At 39.4% G+C, this 21,396-nt stretch overlaps 2 protein-coding genes across 10 annotated transcripts in view; both read right to left on the bottom strand.

The window, feature by feature from the left end:
- Nucleotides 1-7,704, bottom strand: part of LOC102521241 (spermatogenesis- and oogenesis-specific basic helix-loop-helix-containing protein 2) — a 34,779-nt gene extending 27,075 nt beyond the window's left edge. The window contains exons 1-2 of one of the 2 annotated variants that reach the window (XM_032496301.1): nucleotides 7,436-7,704; nucleotides 2,366-2,580 (exon numbers count right to left, since the gene is read on the bottom strand). In XM_032496301.1, coding sequence (XP_032352192.1) covers nucleotides 2,366-2,580; nucleotides 7,436-7,483 — 263 coding nt within the window. In that variant the 5' untranslated portion in view covers nucleotides 7,484-7,704. The remainder of the gene's footprint in view (nucleotides 1-2,365; nucleotides 2,581-7,435) is intronic. The other variant, XM_032496302.1, reaches the window with a different exon arrangement.
- The window catches only part of CCDC169 (coiled-coil domain containing 169), a 45,427-nt gene continuing 26,484 nt past the window's right edge, over nucleotides 2,454-21,396 (bottom strand). For 6 of the 8 annotated variants that reach the window (XM_032496305.1, XM_032496304.1, XM_032496306.1 and 3 more), the window contains 2 exons: nucleotides 17,439-18,465; nucleotides 2,454-2,580 (listed from right to left, as the gene is read on the bottom strand). In XM_032496305.1, the coding sequence (XP_032352196.1) occupies nucleotides 18,366-18,465 (100 nt within the window). In that variant the 3' untranslated portion in view covers nucleotides 2,454-2,580; nucleotides 17,439-18,365. Of the gene's footprint in view, nucleotides 2,581-17,438; nucleotides 18,466-21,396 lie in introns of those variants that run through there. The other 2 variants (XM_006182663.3, XR_004325703.1) reach the window with 2 other exon arrangements.

Below are 21,396 nucleotides of genomic sequence, written 5' to 3'. Positions count from 1 at the left end.
CATATAAAGTGCCCAGAGGGAGAAGAATAAGGTAAAATCTCACATACTTTCCTGAACTTATCCAGATTTTGAGGTATTACAAAACAACAACAAAGATCTAAGCAGGGAAAAAAAAAAACTAAAATACTGCACAAAAAAAATAAACCAAGACTCTTCATCTTGGCTTAGTCATTAAATGTTAGCCAAATCTCAAAAGACAGAGTGCTCTAGGAAAGATAAATGTTCAATTGCTTACAAATGCAGTAGTATGTTTATAAGATTCATTATCCTAAGAAAAACTGTAACCTCAAAATGTAAACATGCTCCACAAAGGTTTAAATAACCCATAAGTCATGAACTCATAATGGTTCTGAGGGCAAGAAAGGAAATTTCAGAGGGATTTTCAGTCTCTAAGTGCAGCATCGTGAAAGGCAAAGCTTCCACAAAGAAAGCTCTGCCCCCTTTTCAGAGAGGAACACGAAAGCCAGAACTCATATCTGCCCTAGAATGGCATTTCTCCCACTTGCCCACAGAGTCGCTCACCCACACCTCGAGAAAACTATTGAATACCTGCTATTTCCAGAGCTATGCTGGATATAGGAACAGTGTAATGAGACAGAAAAAAAGACAGAAAACCAAATCCAGGTGTATTCCACAAATTATCCTTTTTTTCCCCTTCAAACAAATGCTGTTAGAACAAAATAACAGAACTAGATGCATGTCTGTACATTTAGTTCCTTTGGCTACCTTCTTTCCCCTGCTAACACATCTTAAGCCGTGCTATTCAGAGCAAAGAAAGCAGCTGCAGGGAGGATCCACAGAGGTGAGTATCAGACAGAAGTTCTCTCCTCTAACCTCCAGCTCCTAGTAATTGTGACTAGACACAAAGCTTGCTCTTCAGCAGAACTTTAATCTCATCCTGTTCAAAATGTAGCTTCAGTCATGGGCAAACACAAAGCCTTTACCACATTTGGAGAGGCACAGCTAGAATCCTGCTCTTGGAATAAGGAGAGATCAGCCCCAATGGCCTGTCCAGCGATACGTTTAGTTTAGTTTAAGTCTGGCATCTCTTGAGTCTCAGGGGTGTAAGAGGGGCTTCAATACAGAAGCCAAATAATCACACACTTTTAGAAAGAACATGGAAGGAAGAGTAAAGAGTTCTAGTCTGAGCTTTGTGAAAACAAGCCACATGGTCGCAAGCAAGTCACTCACTTCAGCTTCACGTTTCTAACCTGACAGGTAGGGATGATGAAGCCCTGCTCTACCTCCCTCAAAGATCTGTTATGAAATTTTTAAAATACTATACAAATGAGAGATTACTGTAAGTCTCCAAGGAGAGGTACTCTAACTATAGGAGATTTTTTTAAAGGTATGTTTATAAAATAGGCACATCTTCAGAAGGAAGACAGTTCACAACAACGCTGTGGAAGTGAAATCCACTTTGAGGTAGCTTGCCTGTTCGGTCCAGAGTTCTATTCCCAGGAGAAAGCTACAAGAAATGTACAAGACCAACTGTTCTAAGAAACCCCAGGAGCAGTGTCTGACTGTCTGTCTGTAACAAGTAACATAGTGGCTCTGGCCTCTTCCCAGTCCAACCTTTCTTTTCCCAAACATAATTTGCTTGCTCCTTTCTATTCTGGGATCACAGGATTCCTCTGAACTTTGTCCTTTAGTCTAGAAAGACCTGTCCTATAATTATAAGAAGTCCTTAGATAGTCCAATATTATCTATAATTTTGCTTCATTAAGTTTTCTCATAGAAGGGAAGCAAATTCATTCTCATCTAAGCCTGCTTAAAAACATCCTCAATGTCTCAAAATCCTATGTAGTCAGGCAAGGAGGAACCTAACACTTCCACCACTAGACTCCAGATCCCTAGAGCTGAGTGGGTCAAACGGAAGCAGAACTTCTATGGAACTGCCGGATGAAACAAGGATAACGGACGTGGTTTTAACCTGGACTCTGCGACATCTCTTGAAAGCAGTATCTTCGGTCCACCGCTATCATGAGTTTCGAGGACCCATCTGCTTTAGCATCTGCTAGAACAACTAATGAAGTCTGAAAAGATATGTCATTTTAATGACATAGTTACTAAAAAGGAGTACCCATGGAATTAAGGGAAGCATTATATACCAAATAAATTTCTATGACCAATTTATTCTCATATCCTCACCCACACCTATTGCTTTTTAAGTTAAAATGATAATTCCTATAATAGTATGTCAAACTGTCTACAAAAATAAAGACATGTATAGAGATTCTGCCCTTGAAAATATCCCTCATCTTAAAGTTTAAAGTAAATACAGCATCGTATGGAAGGATTTTTTAGAAGTGGGTTTTAATAAAAACTATTCTAAAGATACAGCATGAAGGTTTTTGGAGCTTACCTAATCAATTTGACAGCATCCAGCTCCTCGGTGTTTGTGAGCGAAGCCGCCTTCAGGAAAGCCATGTTGAACGTGCAGTCACCCAGAAGTGCTGCTGCCTGCTTCGTATCACTCGTGGTGATGGTGACTTTTGTTGTATTTGAAAAGCATTTCCGTACGATGTCAGCCAGGTGCTGAACAGTGAAATCGCCAACTAGTAAGAGGTCTATTTTTGACTGAAAGAGAAGGAGAAAAAGCAGAAGCACCACACAGTTCATCTCTGGGTGTAGAGAACATGTCATGAATGGGTGCTTCATTCTGACGGATTTCCTCTTTTTTGGTAATTCTTCATAACCCACTATTTTTAGGATATGATATCCTCTCTGAAGACACAAGTTAGAAATTTTTAACGTTTTTCCTATCCCCTTAATAATCTGTTCCTGGAATAGTTGTCTGGCGATCCTTGGTTATCCAAACAAATAGGAATCAACTTGTACGAGCAGTTTCCCCTGAAGGTGGACAGGTCTGTTTCCCCAGTAGCTGTTTCTCTTAAAGGGACCACTGGCTGTGGGTTTGGTGTGAGTGGGAGGGACAGTGGAAACAAAGGCTGGAGAGCAGAGAGGTTGGGACCAGCTATTTGTCAAAATAAAGGCAGGCTTCCCTCTGAAAACCAAGCACTTTGGTGTATTTCCCTCCTGGGCAGAGCTGCTTTTCCTTTAATCCTTGTCAGTTGTAGAGGTCTGGGAACTACCAACACCAGGAACCTACGTCCCACAGATAGTTCATTTTCTTTAGAAAGAGCAATGCCTGGTTTGGTTCCTGGGTTAAGAGTCACTTTGCCCTAGCTGCAGCAGGAGTCTGCTGGGACCGTCTGGGGGTAAAGAAATCCAGGGCCCCAGCTGGCCCAGGTGTTCTGCCCACAGCTAATTCTTTATCAGGGAAGTGCCCTCAGGCCCATTTCATCTTTGTTTCTGCTAATATTCTGCCTAGACTATCACTAGAATTACTTTACTTCTGTGTGTCTTTTCTTCTCCATGTCTTTTAAGCTGTGGTTTTTCTGCTTTTGTTTTAGTACCAATTTGATCCCATCTGCTTTCTAAATTTCAAGCTTTCCTGTGGGTTTCTTTCTTTCTTTTTTAATGTTCAAAGAGAGCTGTTTCGTTCAGACCAAGATCCCTATGCATCGCACTTAGTTGTTATATTTCCTTGGTCTTTTAATTTAGAATACCCCCCTCCTTTCTTTTCAGTGATATTTACTGGCTGGAGGTATCAGCACATAGTTAAGCATCTCCTGCCGCAGAGACGGAGGTGGCTGGAACATTGCCAGGTGTGTTCAATCATCTTCATGAGCCAATCCCACCCACGTACCCCACCCTATTTTAAACAATAAAAATTCAAACTCCTTAGCATGGTCTATCATAGCCTACTATCAACCATGTCACTAGCTTCATTTCCTTCTACGTTCTAGGAAGACAGCGTAACACTCTCATAGGAGCTTTGAAATTTGGAATTTCTGCAGTAGAGAGTATCAGGAACTGTCTAGAGTGTTTCCTTTTCATTCTACCAACATTCCTCATTTCTAGTGGTACTTTTGGCACAATGTGGGATGCTAAGCCATCGTGATGGTTTTGAGTGAAGAGTGTGAATCTCCACCACAGCACAGATTTCTTCTATGCCATTACATCCCCTTGTGAACCAAATGCTGAGCACTGAAACAGTTATTAAGAAATGGTCATAAAAGAAGTAAATGCATTTTTGTTTTTTAATTTACCTGGTTAACTGAAGCAACCTATGAATGTCCAAAACTAACCTTCCTGCTACAGATAGGGAGCCCATTTAATTTACTTTCCAAACAGAGACATTTGAGAATGAAAGGGGGTGCTATTAATAATTACACTAAAAATACATATAAACCGGGATGTCCTGGGCTATGATCACTTGTAAAACATTTCTATTAGAAAGATTTATTTTCTTTTTCCTTTAAAACCTCCTGCCACATTTATGCATCTGCTTAAATCTGTTTGATATCTATGTCCTCTCGCCGTAGATACTTGTTGAGCCCCTACTACAGGGCGGACGCTGTGCTGGAAATTCTAAGTGAACAGACAGGCTCTCTGCCCTCATGGGGCTGACATTCCAGTAGTCTTTTTTTTTTTTTTTTTTTTTTTCTGCTGACAAAGTATGGCTTTCAATCCTTGGAACCCACAGGGAGAATCGTGGATGAGTCTCAGTTCTACCAAAGCTGTTACTGATCCCTTTTTAACAGTTCGACAGCATCTGCCCCCAGTCCCCATCCAGCCACTTGCTAGAGACTCTGAGTAAGATGCTTATGTGATCCTCATCTGGGGGATGATAATACTTACATCACAAGACTGCCGTTAGGAGGAATGTTTGTACAATGCCCTGTAGGTGGTAGCTACTGCCGAGTGTTCTCAGGTAGTACCGAACCTGATCACAGAACCTATCAAATCAACCTGATGGGGCGGTGGGGACAGGAGAGGCAGAATTGGAGGGAAAATGTGTCCACATCTGGCAGTAAAAAAAAAAAAAAAGCCCTCAATCAAACTGCTCTCTGCATGACTTGAGCCCCAGAGCTTGGGAAACAGGGCCTGCTGAGAAGCAAAGGTAAATTTTGAATAAGAAGCATCAGCTGCTGACTTGAACCCTTCCCTAGCTAGCACCTCGTGCTTCTGGCTGCAACATTCCCCTCAGAGGCCAGTTCCCAATTTCTCCAGAATCTCTCAGCTAGTCTTGTGGAGAAAAGTCAAGAGTGAGTTTTGAGGGACAGAACCCAGGTACCGGGGAGTGAGGAGAGCCCGAGAGGAGGCGGAAAGAGATCCAGGAAGAAAGCAGCAGCGCAGCATCACTAACCAGCCCTTCTGCGGAGAGCCTGGCACAGGACACAGGGCAGGAAATAACGCTGCTCTAGAAAGAACTGATTTGCTCTCCTGACAAAGGCTTCCTTCTCTGCCAGACAAAATCAGTGCCATAGCACACGAGTAATGTTTACAATCAGACAAATCAGAACGCTGCCCTAGTCCACTGGCCCCAAGTCACTCAAATTAACTAAACAGCTTCTAATCAAATTTGAGTATTTATAGAGTTTAAAAAAAACTTGCTGATAGTGTAATATGAGAACAGGTGATGAGAAGGACCCACTGGTAAGAATAAAAGGAAAATGAATAAAAATAAATAAAACTTTCTAGTACATTCGGCTCTGGAACACTGACTTTAGTACCTCTAAGAGCTTCACCTGTGAAGGCCACAACTTGAACCGATACTAGACTTCATTTGGCGAAATTTTTTTCCTATTTGAATTGCTTACTACACTTTTTTTTTAACAAAAGCAATACATATTCATTACGAAAGATTGAAAAATTCAAAAAAGCCTGGAGAGAAAATTCAAAGCATCTGTAATTTCACCACTCAGGGACATACACCACCACCATCTGGGTGCAGACCGCTTTAGTGTGGACAGTTTTTACAATGCGACGGCATAGTCATCTTTATCCCCTCCGTTTCTGAGATCACAGGAGCACACAGGGCCCTCCACTCTGTAGGTTTTTAAACGCTGGATTTCCATTTGCAGTCTGTGGTAGGCGAAACCCTTCATTAGTTACAGCAGATGCTGAAGTGCTTAACGCAAATCACCCCTACGTTTTAGCCAGTCGTTATTTACGTGGCTCTTATCACGGGGAGCAGCGCTGACAATCAGCAGCAGCTGCGTGGGCTGAGGCCCTCACCGGGCGGTGCGTGGCCCCCAGGTTCCCCAAGAGTCAAGGGATTTAAGCAGCTCTATCTGGAGAAACTGAGCGAGCTCCGCTTCCAAAGCAAATAAAAGGTTCTTTGGGGCTTCAGACTCTTTGAAGGACGGGAAGCTACAATTATTTATGTACTACTCGATAATCTGATATTTTATTCAGAGCTCCATTTTGTGCAGCGTGGCCTAATCCTGCACGATAAAATACTATTTTTCCTTTTGAGTTTAAATAGGTGCCTCTATTTTGAAATAATTAAAATCTCTTAAAACTGGTCCACTTCAAAGTGGTAGTAATTGCGTGCAGAAAGCTGCTTCTTACCAAGCGAGATTTAACTATGCAGAACATTCTAAGGCGTAACAAAACTTCACGCGGCCCAAACGGTTTCCCTCTCATATTTATCAATATACATGGAGTACTCAGTACGAAGAAAGCCAAGACGAGTTTGCCTCGCTTCCTGGGGTGGGGTAAGGCGGTTTGTTCATGCTTTTTTCCTAGTAGACTGCTAATCACCTTTCATTTTTATCTCAGTCACAAAAAAAGGGTCCTGTGCTTCTGCTGACAAGATGATAAACAAGGTGCTTTCAAAAGAGGCCAGGGGGCTTTCTGATTTCTAAGGAGGGGGAGAGGATGCATGAAGAGGGCAGATGCGTTTTCCCGTCCATGGCGCCATGGTGTGGTGTCTACACCCGTCTGCCATTTGGGTGTCAGCGCGCGGAGGGCCGGGCACGGACACCTGGGGACATCTTGCCAGTGAGCAAAATGAAAAAAGGCACGCCAAGCTGTGCAGACAAGAAAGCTTAAGACCAACTTTCCCATATGCCATGTTGAATAAACTTTCCTATATTCACACTGAAACGTGTTAAATCAACTCTCCCACATTCAGACTAAAACCAAGATTGTTGTTCACGTTAATACTGCCACCAGCCCGAACATCTAACCTACTACGTCCTGCTCCCAGATAGCCCCACCCACGGTCTTGTGCTGGAAGTTTTGGGCTGGGGAGGGTCAAGGGCTCGAGAGGGTGACTCGGTGACACAGTTCGGTCCCCTTTCCGCCTCAGGCCTCAGCTCTTGGGGGCACTGAGTGCGTCCCCGACCTCGAGGTGGTCAGGCGCCGGGCGTGCGGCTCCAGGAGAAGGGCGGGCCTCCACGGCAGGCTCGCGCCCCGCAGGGCCCCCCAGGCCGCCGCGCTCAGGGCCGTCCCGGCGACGAGCAGGTCCGCGCCCGGCTGACTGGGCTGCGCCGCCCGACGGGGTCCCCGCGCCCGCCCGCGCGCGGTTATAAACGCAGCAGCCTCCGCTCCCTCCGCCGCAGTTGCCGCCGCCGCTTACCTGCCCAGGGATTTGGCCGAGCTCCGCGCCGATAATTGAGGCCGCCATGGCCCGATGCCCACGTGTGGGACGTGGGACAGGCTCCCCGCGGGAGGAGCTCGCCAGCCCGCGCGCCGCGTCCGCCGCGCAAATGGCTCCGGGCCCGCAGCTGCGGGGCGCCCGCCCCCGGCCCGCCTTAAAGTGACCCTGCCGCCCGCTGCTGCTCCCGAGGGGTCTCTGCAGGACCCGGGGCAGGGGGAGGACTTCCGGGAGGGGTGACCCGGGGGATGGGGATAGGCTGCACAAGGTGCCCTGCAGCTCCTTGGGAGGCCCCGTCATTGGCACACTGCCCACCCAGAGTTCCCATTTCCCGTACCTCAGGGACATCACACAGCTCAGGACTTAGGCGGAACCGCCACTCCCCGCTGGGAGCAAGGGCTCCTCCAAAAGACTTCACTGTCTCAAGGGAAAGCTTTCAGGTTTAAATATTAGGAATAAACAAACTGGATTTTTTTTTCTTTTCCCAAGACAAACATATGATAGGGAAGACGAGGACTATTATGGTGTTTTCTTTTCAAACTACGAAGAAATTTAAAATTTTAGAAGCATTTCTAAGTGAAGTGGGCTGGAAAGAAAGAAAAATGCCATATGACATTTATATGAAGAATCTAAAAAAAATGATTCAAATGACTAATTATTATTTTGACTTCTTGAATATGTGTAAGCACATCTGACTGTCCTTTATGATTGGATTACCACATTCTGTTGATTCTTATTTTGTAGTTGGCTTTATTCCTTTAATAATTATGTAAGTTTAAAAAGCTAAAGATCTAATCTGTTCTTAGAAACAATAATTCGTACATATATGTAAACAAAAAATGGGCAGTATACTGTATTTGCATGCAATATAATGTGTATGTGCAGTCAAACTATAATAATTCTACCTAATAAAACTGAAAAAGGAGAATAAAAAAATTTTAGAAGAATTTTGCCCTTGAGTCAACAAATATTGTCCTCATTTTCTCAAGTAAGAAAGCCTCCAGGTGGCTGGTGCTATGTGACCCGATTTATTCAGCCTTGCTAGACGTTTTACTGAGAACTGAAGGCCAAGACCTGCAGGATATCCTTCCTCTTGTGGGTCTTTACTATTGTTCCTGAATTTTTCCATTGCTAAAAGTTAGTGGAGGTGAGGAGTGATAGTATCTTACAGTGTCTGTCACTTTGAATGTGCCTAGACTCTTGATCTTACTTGAACATAATACAAACGCTCCACTTGAACCACCATCTCTGATCTCTGGGCAAGCCTCCTTTTTCCTGAGCAGGTGGTGGTGTGTTCTGATTTAGATCATGATAGCATGCAAAAATAGTATATTGATTGTCTATGATTTTCATGGGAGGAAAAGTGCAGATAAATTTCTGATGGGATCATTCTGCATTATCTTTGGAAATAAATGTACACATTTTAGTAAATAGGAATTTTGGCTCTTTATTGCTTTTCCAATTAATCAGGAACTGAGAGTGTCTAGCTAAATGTCTGTGAAGCAGTTTGCTCAACAATATGAGCAGAGGTGAAGTCCTGCCCAGGCATTGGGGTGGGTGTGAACTGGGGCAGCTTTGAGCTCTTCCCCCTGTATGGTAAATGAGGTTTGCATTGCTCTAAATGTCTAGACTAGCAACTCTGATGCTAATAGTGACATGAAGGTGGAAGCCAGGAGATCCTTATTTATGCCACAGCAGACCAAGTGCTTACCAAAGCTGGGAGTCAAGGAAAAGATGTTGGGGGAAAAATAATAATAATAATAATAATAATAATAATAATAATGTGTGCTTGATGTTAATGGCTGCCTTTGACAAAGCAGCAGAAAAAAAAAATGAGCTTGGGATATAATCAGCCAGTCTGCGAGGAAAAGGGAATAGAGAGAATCTAGAAATCTGGGGCATCAAGGGGCATGAAAGTGTTGGAAAGGCCAACTGCTTCTAGACCCCCAAAGCAGGAGATAAGACCAAGAAGGGTTCTGAGCAACAAGAGGCCACTAAGGCAGCCTAGTGGCAAAACTCAGATTATGAGTGTTAACTTTATTGTAAATAGCTGCAACACAGCTGCCTGTAGGTAGAGAGAGATACGGGCCAAAGAAACAAATCAAGCTCTAAAATGATTATTATACAATGGAGTTATATTATCCAAGAAACCATAAACTTGGACTATAAAGCTTTTGGCTATTTGAATGAAGCCACCACCCATGGGAACCCAAGTTTGTTCAAACAGAAACCAAGCTCTAAAAGCTGTGCATCCCCAAAGCAGGGCCCAACCTCCAATGCCCACTTTAAATATGAGCAAGAGGTTGAAATGAAAGAAACTCCCACTCAAAAAATGGACAAGAACATTCCCACCAGGAAGCAGAATCAGAGCCTGATCAAGGAACCGAACCCATTCCCAAGAGCCTGATCAAGGAACCGAACCCATTCCCAAGAGCCTGATCAAGGAACCGAACCCATTCCCAAGAGCCTGATCAAGGAACCGAACCCATTCCCAAGGAAGAGGATTTCACCATGTCTGCCCAATGGGATTCCATAAATGCTAAGGGCCAATGATGCTGTGCGTTCTTCCTTTTCTGAGTGAAAGGGATTATGGGTATCCTCCCCTCTCAGACATGACTTGGTACATTTCACGGTTGTTTGGCCCCAGCCTGTATTTGGCTCAGACTGTACAGCTTTTCTACAAGGCTTAAAAGAGCAGTACCCTAGAAACACACTGATGAAAAAGCAAGAGATTCTGTTTAGTTTTAAAAAAAAAAGAATTATTCTGTCTATGTTCAGCAGACTGGAAAATACACTGAGTTAGAATCACTTTAAAAATATCAATTGAAATTCTAGAATCTGACTCACTGATGCAGGAAAGCCAGGGGCCACCACTATCAATGAACAGCTGAATTCATGTCTATGTAGTTTCAGATAAAGATATCATTATCTACTGAAAACAATATCCAAAGACTTGTAAGCCTTACTAAAAATACTGTTTGATATATTAGTGAGCATAGGCTGCTTCAACAAGTAAAACCCAAATCTCAGTAAAAGACACACTCACAAAAAGGATTTATTTTTCACACACACCACAATCAAATGAAGGTTTGTAAGGTAAGAGAAATAGCAGTGCTATATGCAATGATTCATATACCTAAGTTTCTTTTATCTTGTGGCTCCTACCCTCCCCTGGGACCTTGGCATCCCCCATCAACCAAGACTGAAAAAGAGGACAACCAAGAAGGATCACCTGGGAGATTTTCAAGGGCCAGTCACGGAAATGACATACATCATGTATGCCTATATTATACTGGCCTGAAGTCAGGCACAGGACCACACCCAGCTGCACACAGTGTTTCACAACTGTATCACTAAACACAGTAGCATACACACCACACACTACTAAACGGGGATGTCCCACATACATACCACTAAACAAGGTAGTATGTGCACCATTCACGGTTAAACAAAGTGTTTCACACATGGAAAATGTAGCCTAGTTTTGCACTTCATAGAAAAGGAGTTTGATAGGCACATAGCAGTCTTTGCCACAGTCCATTAATTTGCTCACCAAATATCCTTTGCTCCTTTCTTTCCAAAATACACTTATCTCCCCACAAAGAAGACAGAAAAAGCCTATTCATTCATTTTGTCTAGTGCAAATTTTAGTGATTAAGTTGAGAAAAACGTATTTAGGTCCTAACATAAAGAAAATATTATAGGCTCAAAGTAAAATGAATTTTTATGTTGGATTTTTAAACATTTTATTTGCTGTTTTGATGCTTTAAATTTAAATGGGTGGACCCTTTGTTTCTGGCCTTCATGGAGTATCAGAGGCAAGATTTACCCTCTTGCTTGAAATAGAAAACTGGACAAAAATATATGAAACATTTGTCTGCAGACGTTGAGAAACATGCACCATAAGACTATGATCCCTAGGAGAAATAAATTGAGCCCTACTATCACTCTACATTTCTGCCTTGAGGTACCTTCCAGACCTCAGAGTGGAGAGGGGGATGGTACTTTTACATAGTTGAGAAGATAGAGACTGGAGTTCATGGAGATTAAAGTAACTGAAGTTATAGAGCAGATTACAGAAGAGAAAAGAGTTAAGCAAAAAGAGAACTCCAGAAATTGATACAGGGCCTCCGGAGTCCTTGCTAACATGAAGACGCATAAGCTTAGAGTGAACACCTACACAGTGTGCAGAATGCTCACACAGGGCCAAGAGGCATCTGAGCTCCAATCAGCCAGGGTTGAGTGTCAACAAACTGATCACTCACCACATTTAATAGAGATCACGATAGCTATGCCTTATTAATGGGGCTAAACTCTCTCAAGGGTAAAGATTATTCTACACCCACCCTAACAAAGGCCTGAGAAGATTGACCTGCAAGTAATTTAACTGCCTTTATAAGAACAAAGCCTAGTGAAAATCTATAACCAACAACATAAAATCACCAATGTCTAGCATCCAATAACAAATTAATAGATAGGACAAGAAGCAGAAAATGAGACCCCAAGCCAAGAGAAAGATCAATCACTAGAAACAGACCTAGAAATGACAGAGATAAAGATGAAGGAATTAGCAAATAAGCATGTTAAAACAGCTATTATAACTATATTCAATTATTTAAAGGAAAATACAAATGCAGTGAGAGAAACAGATGTAAAAAATAAAGAACCAAATGGGATAATATCAAGTGGTCTGGCTCAGGTTGTAACTAAGTCTTCGAAGAAGAAAGGGTAGAAAAAGAACTTGAAAAAATGACCAAAAATTTTCCAAACTTGATGAAAACTCAAAATCCATACATCCAAGAAGCTCAATGAATCTTCTGCAGGATAAACACAAAATCACACTAAGGCTCAAAAACAATTCCTGAAAACCAGTGATAGGAAATCTTAAGATCAGCCAGTTACAAAAGCCACATTATGTACAAAGAAACAAAGAAAATCACACACTTCTCATCAGAAACTGTGGATGCCATGAGACAATGGAATGGAATCTCTAATGTGCTAAAAAACCAAAGCTGTCAACCTAGCATGTTGCCTTCTATTCCAGAAGGACTGCTCCTTTTCCTCTCCTCCAGGCCCTGGAATCATCATTTGGGGCCCACTCTTCTTCCTTTGTAGAGTTGACCATTAAACTGTATACATACACACCAGTGAAAATATCTTTCAAAAATGGTGAGACAAATACTTTTTCAGATAAACAAAGGTAGAGGAAATATGTTGCCAAGAGACCTGAACTTCAATTTTAAAGGAAATTCTTCAAGTGGGAAGAAAATAATGCCAGGTGAAAACTTGGATCTACACAAAGGACTAAAGGAAGTTGCTGGGAGATGATTTCCAGGTCCTTAGACCATTTTGCCCGATAAGAGTATCTTTTGTTTCCTAGTGGTTTTGGCTGGTTTTAGACCAGATAGTCTAACAATGTGATTTATGATGGGGGTTTTGGGCCATGGGGTTTTAACTCTACCTCTGAAAGTGCTGGAGACTAGGCATCAGCCTTGGAGGAAGTATGTGATTGAGCTCCAATAAAAACTCTGAACACCTAGGATTAGGTGTGTTTTCCTAGTTGACAATACTCCATGTGTGTTGTCCCACATCAGGGCTGGGAAGGGCTATCGCTGGCTAAGACTCGATGAGAAGGGGACAACTGGAAGATCTATATTTGGACCCCTCCTGGACTCTGCCCAGTGTGTGTCTTCTCTCGGCTGATTTTAGTCTCTACATCCTTTCTCTACAATAAACTGTAACCATGAGTGTACCAGCTTTCACGGAGTTCTGAGCACTTGTAGGAAACAACTGAACCCCTGGGCGGTTATTGTAATCCCCTGAACTTGCAGTTGGTGTCTGAAATGAGGGCAGTCTTCTGTGGACTACTGTCCCCTCTAACTTCTCAGGTGACTAGACCCTCATAATGGGGTAAATGAAAAATGATAATATCCAACATTTATACATCTTTTAAGCATTAATGTGCTTAAGAGCATCACAATAGGTCCAGCATAGTTACCAAATGGAAGATTCTCATCTGGTTAATTTTTTGTTGCCGCCCCTCAAGGGAAAAGGGAAGATTTCTCTTCAAAAATAGGTATCCCTGCATTCATAGTTTTCTTTTCACTTCTTTACTACTCTTTCTATCACATCATACAAACTAGGGCTATGTTTAATTTAAAAATTATTTTAGTGCAATGTCCCCATATTTCTCATTTCACTTGTGCTCTTGGCAGGTTATCATTCTAAATGTCACTCCCAGGATTGTTCCTGTTCTTAAGGCCTTGATCCTTGGGTTGTTAGTTCATACTTTGCCACTCTATTCTTACATTTCTTACACTGCAAGTCTCTTAATTCTCAAGATCCTCAAGTGACCTTGGAGAACTCTTATCTTGAGTTTAGGTCCACCTTTTCATTCCAAATATTGACTGAGTGAGTGTACAAAATATGCACATCCCTGGGCTAAGTCCTGGAGACACAAAGATGAATAAGATGTGGCCCTACCCACTCCCGAGAAGCTAATGCTTTATAACAAAGAAAGGCATGCAAAATATAAAACAAGCCTATCACTTAGGTGATTAAAACCACAAAAGTAGCATAAGCAAGGAAGTTAATCATAGTTCAGTTGATCAAGAGGTCAATTTTAGTCAGAGAGATTAAAGGGCTATCCTTACCCATTACCAGTAAGTATTATTAACTGATTCTCAACATCCCAGTGTGACATTTTTACCACCTTTTTCTCCTTTGTCTAGCTTTCTGGTTATGATAAAGGCCTTAAGAAAGTTATAGCAATGACAAGAAAAAGGAGATGATGGAGGTAAAGGAAAAATATTTTCCTTGAAAACTCATAAATCCTAGTGTGTTTATTTCATTGACCTCTTATTTTTTTTTCCAATTCCTTTAGCACTGTCTAGACAGATCACTCTAGAGCTGTGATCTGCTTTTAAGACTTAACTATTTACATGCTGGTAAGTCATATTTTTTTCTAGATAACTTACTACGTTTAGTATTCTGGTATGCTCGCTTCTCTTTAAATGCCCAAATCCTAGTATCATTGTTGTCATAATTGTTATTCTGGTATTAAAAAAATCAAAAATTTAAATCATTTACATCTTGAAATAAATATCCATAACTTAATTTCTCAATTTATTTTAAAAAATACGTATAATATGTGATCTAGACAGGCCCTCACTTGTGCATATTGCAAAAAGAAACCAAATAGTGTTATGGATAAGCTTCTGTTGCAAGAAATAATTCTTAGTCTAAAATAAAAAATTTCTTGTCCAGTAGAATGTGATTATCACATAGTAAAATTGATATAAATAACTCTGCTTTGGAATCTCCAGATATACATGAAAAAAATAAAGAAAATGATGAAATCTAGAAAAGAACCTTGAAACAAAAACTATATAGCTGTCTATAAATTAAAATCTAGTCCTAGACAAAAATCAAAAGGTGCTTTATAAATATCTCTGCAAGGTTATCACGCAAGAGATGTGATTATTCAAAAGAAGTCAAAGAATCACTGGTAAGTGGCATATAGCCCGCATTGTTCTTCTGATTAGTGTAGTATCTGAAAGAGATTCTTATTTGGAAAATTATGTTTACAAAATGCTCTTGACTCAACAATGGCACTAATGACAATGCATTTTGATGTAAGATCACATTTTCTGAGAAAGATCAAATAAGATTTCATTAAAATTTATCTGCTAATTTACATTAAGAGGTTAACATATGTTTAACATTTGTTTTTAATAACAGATTTATTGAGATATAAATCATATAATGTGCAATTAACTCATGTAAAGTGTACAATCCAATGCTTTTTAGTTTATTCATGGTGTTGTATAGCCAACACCATGATTACCTTTAGAACATTTCAGCACCCCAAAAAGAAACCCTTGCACACATTAGGAGCCATTCTCCATCACCTACCCTTCCCTTGGCCCTGCCAGATTTTAGCAACTACTACTAATCTACTTTCTGTCTAAAAGGATTTGACTATTCTGGACATTTCATATAAATGGAATCATACAAAATGTGATCTCCTGTGACTGACTTCTTTCACTCAGGACTAATGTTTTCAAAGTCCATCCGTGTTGTAGCATATGTCAGTACTTACTCCTCTTTATTGCTGAATAATGTTCCATTGTGTGGATATACCACATTTTGTTTATCCCTTCATCAGCTGATGGACATATGGGTTGTTTCCACTTTTTAACTATTATAAATAATGGTGCTATAAACATTTGTGTACACATTTTTATGTGGACATAGGTTTTCATTTCTCTGGGGTGCTTACAGAGGGGTAGAATTGCTGGGTCATACTGGTAAGTCTATATTTAACCTTCTGAGGAACAGGCAGACTTATTTCAAAGTGAAGGTGCTGTTTTACATCCCCACCAGCAGCATATGAGAGTTCTGATTTCTCCACATCCTCATTATTACTCATTATTATCTGTCTTTTTTATTATAGCAACATTCGTTTTTATAAATGGTATTTTTGACATTTTGTAATACATTTAGACATTAACATGTTTGAAATATATTAAATATTGTTTACTAATGTTTTGCTTTATGAATTCTGAACTCTTCAAAAAATAAATACTAATATTAATACATATTTCAGTATTAAACAAAGACCCCAAATTATCAATTTTGCACTGGTTATTTCAGTAAATAATTAAATTTTCTTATAAAACTTTACATGATAAATTATCCTTCAGAGCTTAGAATTAGGTAAAATTTCTGTCTACTTATATATTCCTTCTACAAAAAAAATGAGAGCTGAATAACTCATTCTTTCTTGTGCTGATTACTATAAAGCTTAAAGACAGTTTTTTTTCAGTTGGGAATCTTGCAAAACTTTAACTTTTACTTTTATCTTTCATCTTATGGGTGTTGTTTTTATATCTATAAAACAAAAAAACTATATTTAGTAAAAAATGACACAATCTTTTTTAGAGGGAAAGAGGCTATAAAGAAGTAAACAAGTAAACATGTAGTAAATACCTTTGATCTGCACTGCAGTTTATTCCCAGCTCTATAAATGAAAGCGATGCAGTGGAAAGTGATTTACTCAGAGTCAGAAGCTTAGAAGTGGCAAAACTGGTATTCAGAGCACAGATCTTAGAGAGTCCTCCATTTCAGTTCTTTATATTCCCTCACCAGCCTCCATCACTGTTTAAGACAGACATTTTCTGACATTGGAAAGTATCCCAAAGTAGCTCCTGCAGAACTAACATTTCAATGTGACAGAGTCCTCATAATAAGATGTTCAACTAATACACCATTCTAGTGACTGAGATCAATTTATATGTTCTCAATCCAATCCCCACAATGGCTTAGCCCTGTGTGATAGAAACAAATGTGTCTATTTTTTAGTGGTGATTCTGTGATTATTATAAATATCACTAATATTTAAATGATCAATTTGCTGCTAATGCTAAGAAAGATTGTATAAGACATAAGAAATCTAAGATTTAATAATATGGGTCATGTTACCTGATTATCTGTAGTTAGCTTAAAAACAGGAAAATAATTCGTTTCCATTTGGAATAATTTACAGGAAGTTACTTTATATTTCTGTGCATCACTTTTTTTGTTATTTTTGTTTTGTTTTGTGTTACTGAAGTATACTTAATTTACAATGTTGCATGAGTTTCAGGTATACAGCAAAGTGATTCAGTTTTATATATACACACACATACACACACACACATATACAAATACATATATTCCTTTTCAGATTCTTTTCCATTATAAGATATTTAATATAGTTCCCTGTGCTATACAGTAGGTCCTTGTTCTCTGCATTACTTTTAAAGTTACATAAAAGAATTGTCTTTTATGTAAAAGAATATGCATTCTTTCTTAAAGAAAGAAAGTAAATATCTATAAGTAGTTGTAGAAATGCATTTGGCATTCATTACTGGTTATACTGAATAGAATTTAGGTTTTAGTGCCAGATAGAAGGGGAAAACACAATCAGCTGGAAACTACTTACCTCTGAGTGATTTCCGGAAAGTTGAAGTCCAATAATTTCACTTATTAAGTCAGGGAGATAAACAGATGTATGTTCCAGACCTAGGCGACAGTTACAAAACAATCTAAATATAAATAGGAGAATTTAAAAAAATGTTTAATTTCTTAAAACTTCTCCTACCCTCATCTATCTCCACTCTAGACTTGAGTGATGTGAACACCTGGCAGTTTGGTCCAAAGAACTATGCCATCACTATAAATTAATAAACATCATAAAACGACTTACATTACCATGTGCTAAGTGGCAGGACCTTGTAGCTGAACAAGTATTGGTCTTCTAGAATGGCAAGAAACCTTAGAAATTGTTTAGTTTACCTCAGTCATTTTGCAGATGTGGGAAATGAAGATGAGGTGAAGGAACTTGCCCCAAATCTCCTAAGTTCACAGCAGGGTGGAAGCTGTAACCGAGCTTATTCCTGATTGAAAGCTGTTTCCACAACACCATGATAGTTCAAATTAAAGTTTAAGATTCATCTAATCTGCACCTTTGTTTAAAATTTGAGTTTTAAAAAGCTGAACATGACATAGCCTAAAATAGCAAAAAGTTTTGATGAACTCACATTTTTAACTAATAGTCGACTAGAATCCAAATAAAGTAGCAATCTTACTATCAGATTAGATCATGGGTATATTAGTAAAGGCAAGTGGAATGATGCCAACCTTAAGGCTTTCTAGGATATTTTTAAAATCATAAGCTATTAGTTTAGGTCACTTGAGAAAATTACTTTTATACAGACAAAGGAACAAACTTCTGGAAGAAGAGCTAAAGAGAAGTGTGATAGCTCTTTCTTATCTATTTCATTCCCTGAAAAGTGTGGGGAATAAGTAACTTCACAAGTCGAATATTACATATGAAAAATGGGGAGATAGTAAACCACTCAGTGTGGAATCACAGATTGAGTTTTGGAAGATGGTTTGATCTTGCAGTCTTTTTTACTGGTCCTCTCATGGCATTCGCTGTCTTCTGGGTAACTGAATTACACCTTCTCCTGAAATAGAATAAGCGTTAATCATGATTTTTCGGTCACCACTGGGTACAAGAAAAACATAATATGTTAAGTGGGGAGGGCTGTGCATTTCACCTAGTTTCCCCAGAGCACAGTCCTTCACAAGGAAATCTCCCTGTGCAGATTTTCTTCCTCCCATATAATCCTAAACAGCCACGTGTTACACCATATCATCTCGTCAAGCTCGAGAGGCAACCAGCGCAAGGGCAGAAAATTTAAAGTCCTGGAAGAAGCCCATGAGGTGGCCTAATGTGGAAAGCTTTGTCCAAACAGGAATAAGATGGACCATTCTGATACTCACCTCTAGAAATGTGGATTATAGCTAAGAAAATACATAGAGAGAGGCCATGAAGTAGAGCAGGGACAAGATGGAAATAAGGATTGACGAGTAAGTCTATGTTACCTATATTACGATAAAATTGAAACTATGATATACCAAGGTCTTTGATATAAAAGATATATAGAAAATGAAGATGGCAGTTGGCAATGAGAAGAAAAATGAAGTAGAGAATAAACTAGTGGTCTATTATACTACAAATAATAATAGAAACATTTTTATAGGTCATAATCTGTGTCAGGGACTATTCTAAATTTTATTTATTTATGTATTTACTCATATCAACTTCACAAAATCTCTATTATTAGCCCTGTTAGACAGAAGAAAGAAACAAGGTTATACAGTTAGCAAGTGAATCTGGGATTTGAATCCAGGAAGTCTGAGTTCAAAGTCTGTGCTTTTAATTATTATTCAATATGGCAAACCACTAAAGTGATGGTCCGTGAACATCTGCGGAAGTCGTCAAGCTTCCCTGAATCCTAATTCTAGTATCTGTGGGCCCATTTACATTGAAATTCCTGTTCTTGGATTTCCATGGGATCACCTTTCTCTTAGTGACTTACGTATCTTTACAAAGCCAACTTCCCCATGTGCTCACTTGATATGGTAAGAGCCAGCTCCAATTCCCTGAAAGGTGCTTTAAAAAATATTTTACTCAGGGAGTGATGTCAGCAAAAATGATAGAATAGGGACCTCCAAAAATTATTCCCTCAGTAGAAGCAAGGAGAAGATTGGCAAAAATGGTCAGAAGTAACTTTTTCAGAACTCTAGAAATTAACCAAAGGCTTGCAGCAATCCTGGAGAATTACACACACACACACACACACACACACACACACACACACCCCTGAACCTGGAGAATTTAACACACACACACACACACACCCCTGAACCTGGAGAATTTAACACACACACACACACACACACCCACCCCTGAAACTCAACAAGAACACAGCTTTGTGGCATTTTAATTTGCCCTACCCTGCTTTCCTCAGCTCTGTGGTATTCCTTTGAAGAAAGCTGACAAATGAATCCTAAAATTCATATGGAAAATAAAAGGACACCAGACAACCAAAATAATCTTGAAAGAGAAGAATCAAGTTGAAGGACTCATACTTCCTCATTTCAAAATTGTCTGAAAAGCTATAGTCATCAAGACAGTGTGGTACTAGCATAAGGATAGACTTACGGATCAATTGAATTAAACTGAGAGTCTAGAAATAGACTCATATGTTTATGGTTGATTTTTCAAAGGGTGCCAAGGCAATTCAATTGAGGAAGAATAGTCTTTTCAGCAAATGGTGCTAGGACAACTGAACAGATACATGCAGAAGACTGAAACTGGACCGTTATCTCACACTATACACAAAAATTAACTCAAAATGGATCAAAAAGGATTTAAAATTCTAAGACTCTTAAAAAGAAACATATATAAATCTTCATGTTCTTGGATTAGGCAATGATTTCTTAGATATGATACCTAAAGCACAAGCAACCAAGAAAAAAAATCCTAGGAAGCTAAGATCAGTTGGACCTCATGACAATCAAAAATTTTGATCTTCAAAGAACATCATCAAGAAAGAAGAAATGGAAGAAAATGTTTGCAAATCATACATCTGATAAGGTCTAGTAACCAGAATACAAAAAGAACTCTTACAACACAAAGAAATCAGACAAATAACCTAATTAAAAAGTGGGCAAAGGACTTGAATAGACACTTCTCCAAACATGACACACAAATGGACAGCAAATACATGAAAAATTCTCAACATCATTAGTCCCTAGGGAAATGTAAATCAAAACTACAATGAGATACCATTTCACATCCACTAGAATGGATTTTTTTAAAAAGGACAATAACACATATTGACAAGGATGTAGAGAAATTGGAACCTTCATACATTGCTAGTGGGAATATAAAATGTTATAGCCACTTAGGTAAAAAGTTTGGTAGGTTCTTAAAAAGATAAACAGAGTTACCAGTTGACCCAGCAATTCCATTCCCAACCATGTACCCAACAGAACTGAAAACATACATGCATAAAAACTTGTGCAGGAATGTTCATAGCAGCATTACTCATAACAGTCAAAAGGTGCAAACAACCCAAATGTCCATCAACTGATTAATGGACAAATGAAATGTGTTACATCCAAAAGTGAAATATTATTCAGCCACAAAAAAGAATAAAGTACTAACACATGTTCCTACATAGATGAACCTTGAAAATATTACGCTAAGTGACAAAGTCAGACACACAAGGCCACATACTGTTTGCCTCTATTTATATGAAATAACAAGAGTAGATAAATCCATAGAGATAGAAAGTAGATTAGTGATTGCCAGAGGCTGGGGGGAGAGAAGTGTAGGGGCTGACTGCTAATGGGTACGAGATTTCTTTCTGGTGTGATGAAAATGTTTTGGAATTATGTAGTAGTAATGGTTGCACAAACTTGTAAATATACTAAAAATCAATGAATTGCATACTTCAAAAGGCTGAATTTTTTACATGTGAATTATATCTCATTAAAATATTTTTAAATGTTGTATTTTGAGAATAAACTATTTCCTGTGTTTT

Source organism: Camelus ferus, chromosome 14 (assembly GCF_009834535.1).
Source record: "Camelus ferus isolate YT-003-E chromosome 14, BCGSAC_Cfer_1.0, whole genome shotgun sequence".
NCBI lineage: Eukaryota > Metazoa > Chordata > Mammalia > Artiodactyla > Camelidae > Camelus > Camelus ferus.
Note: the sequence above shows the minus strand (reverse complement) of the source record. Positions and strands in the feature narration are given on the sequence as shown.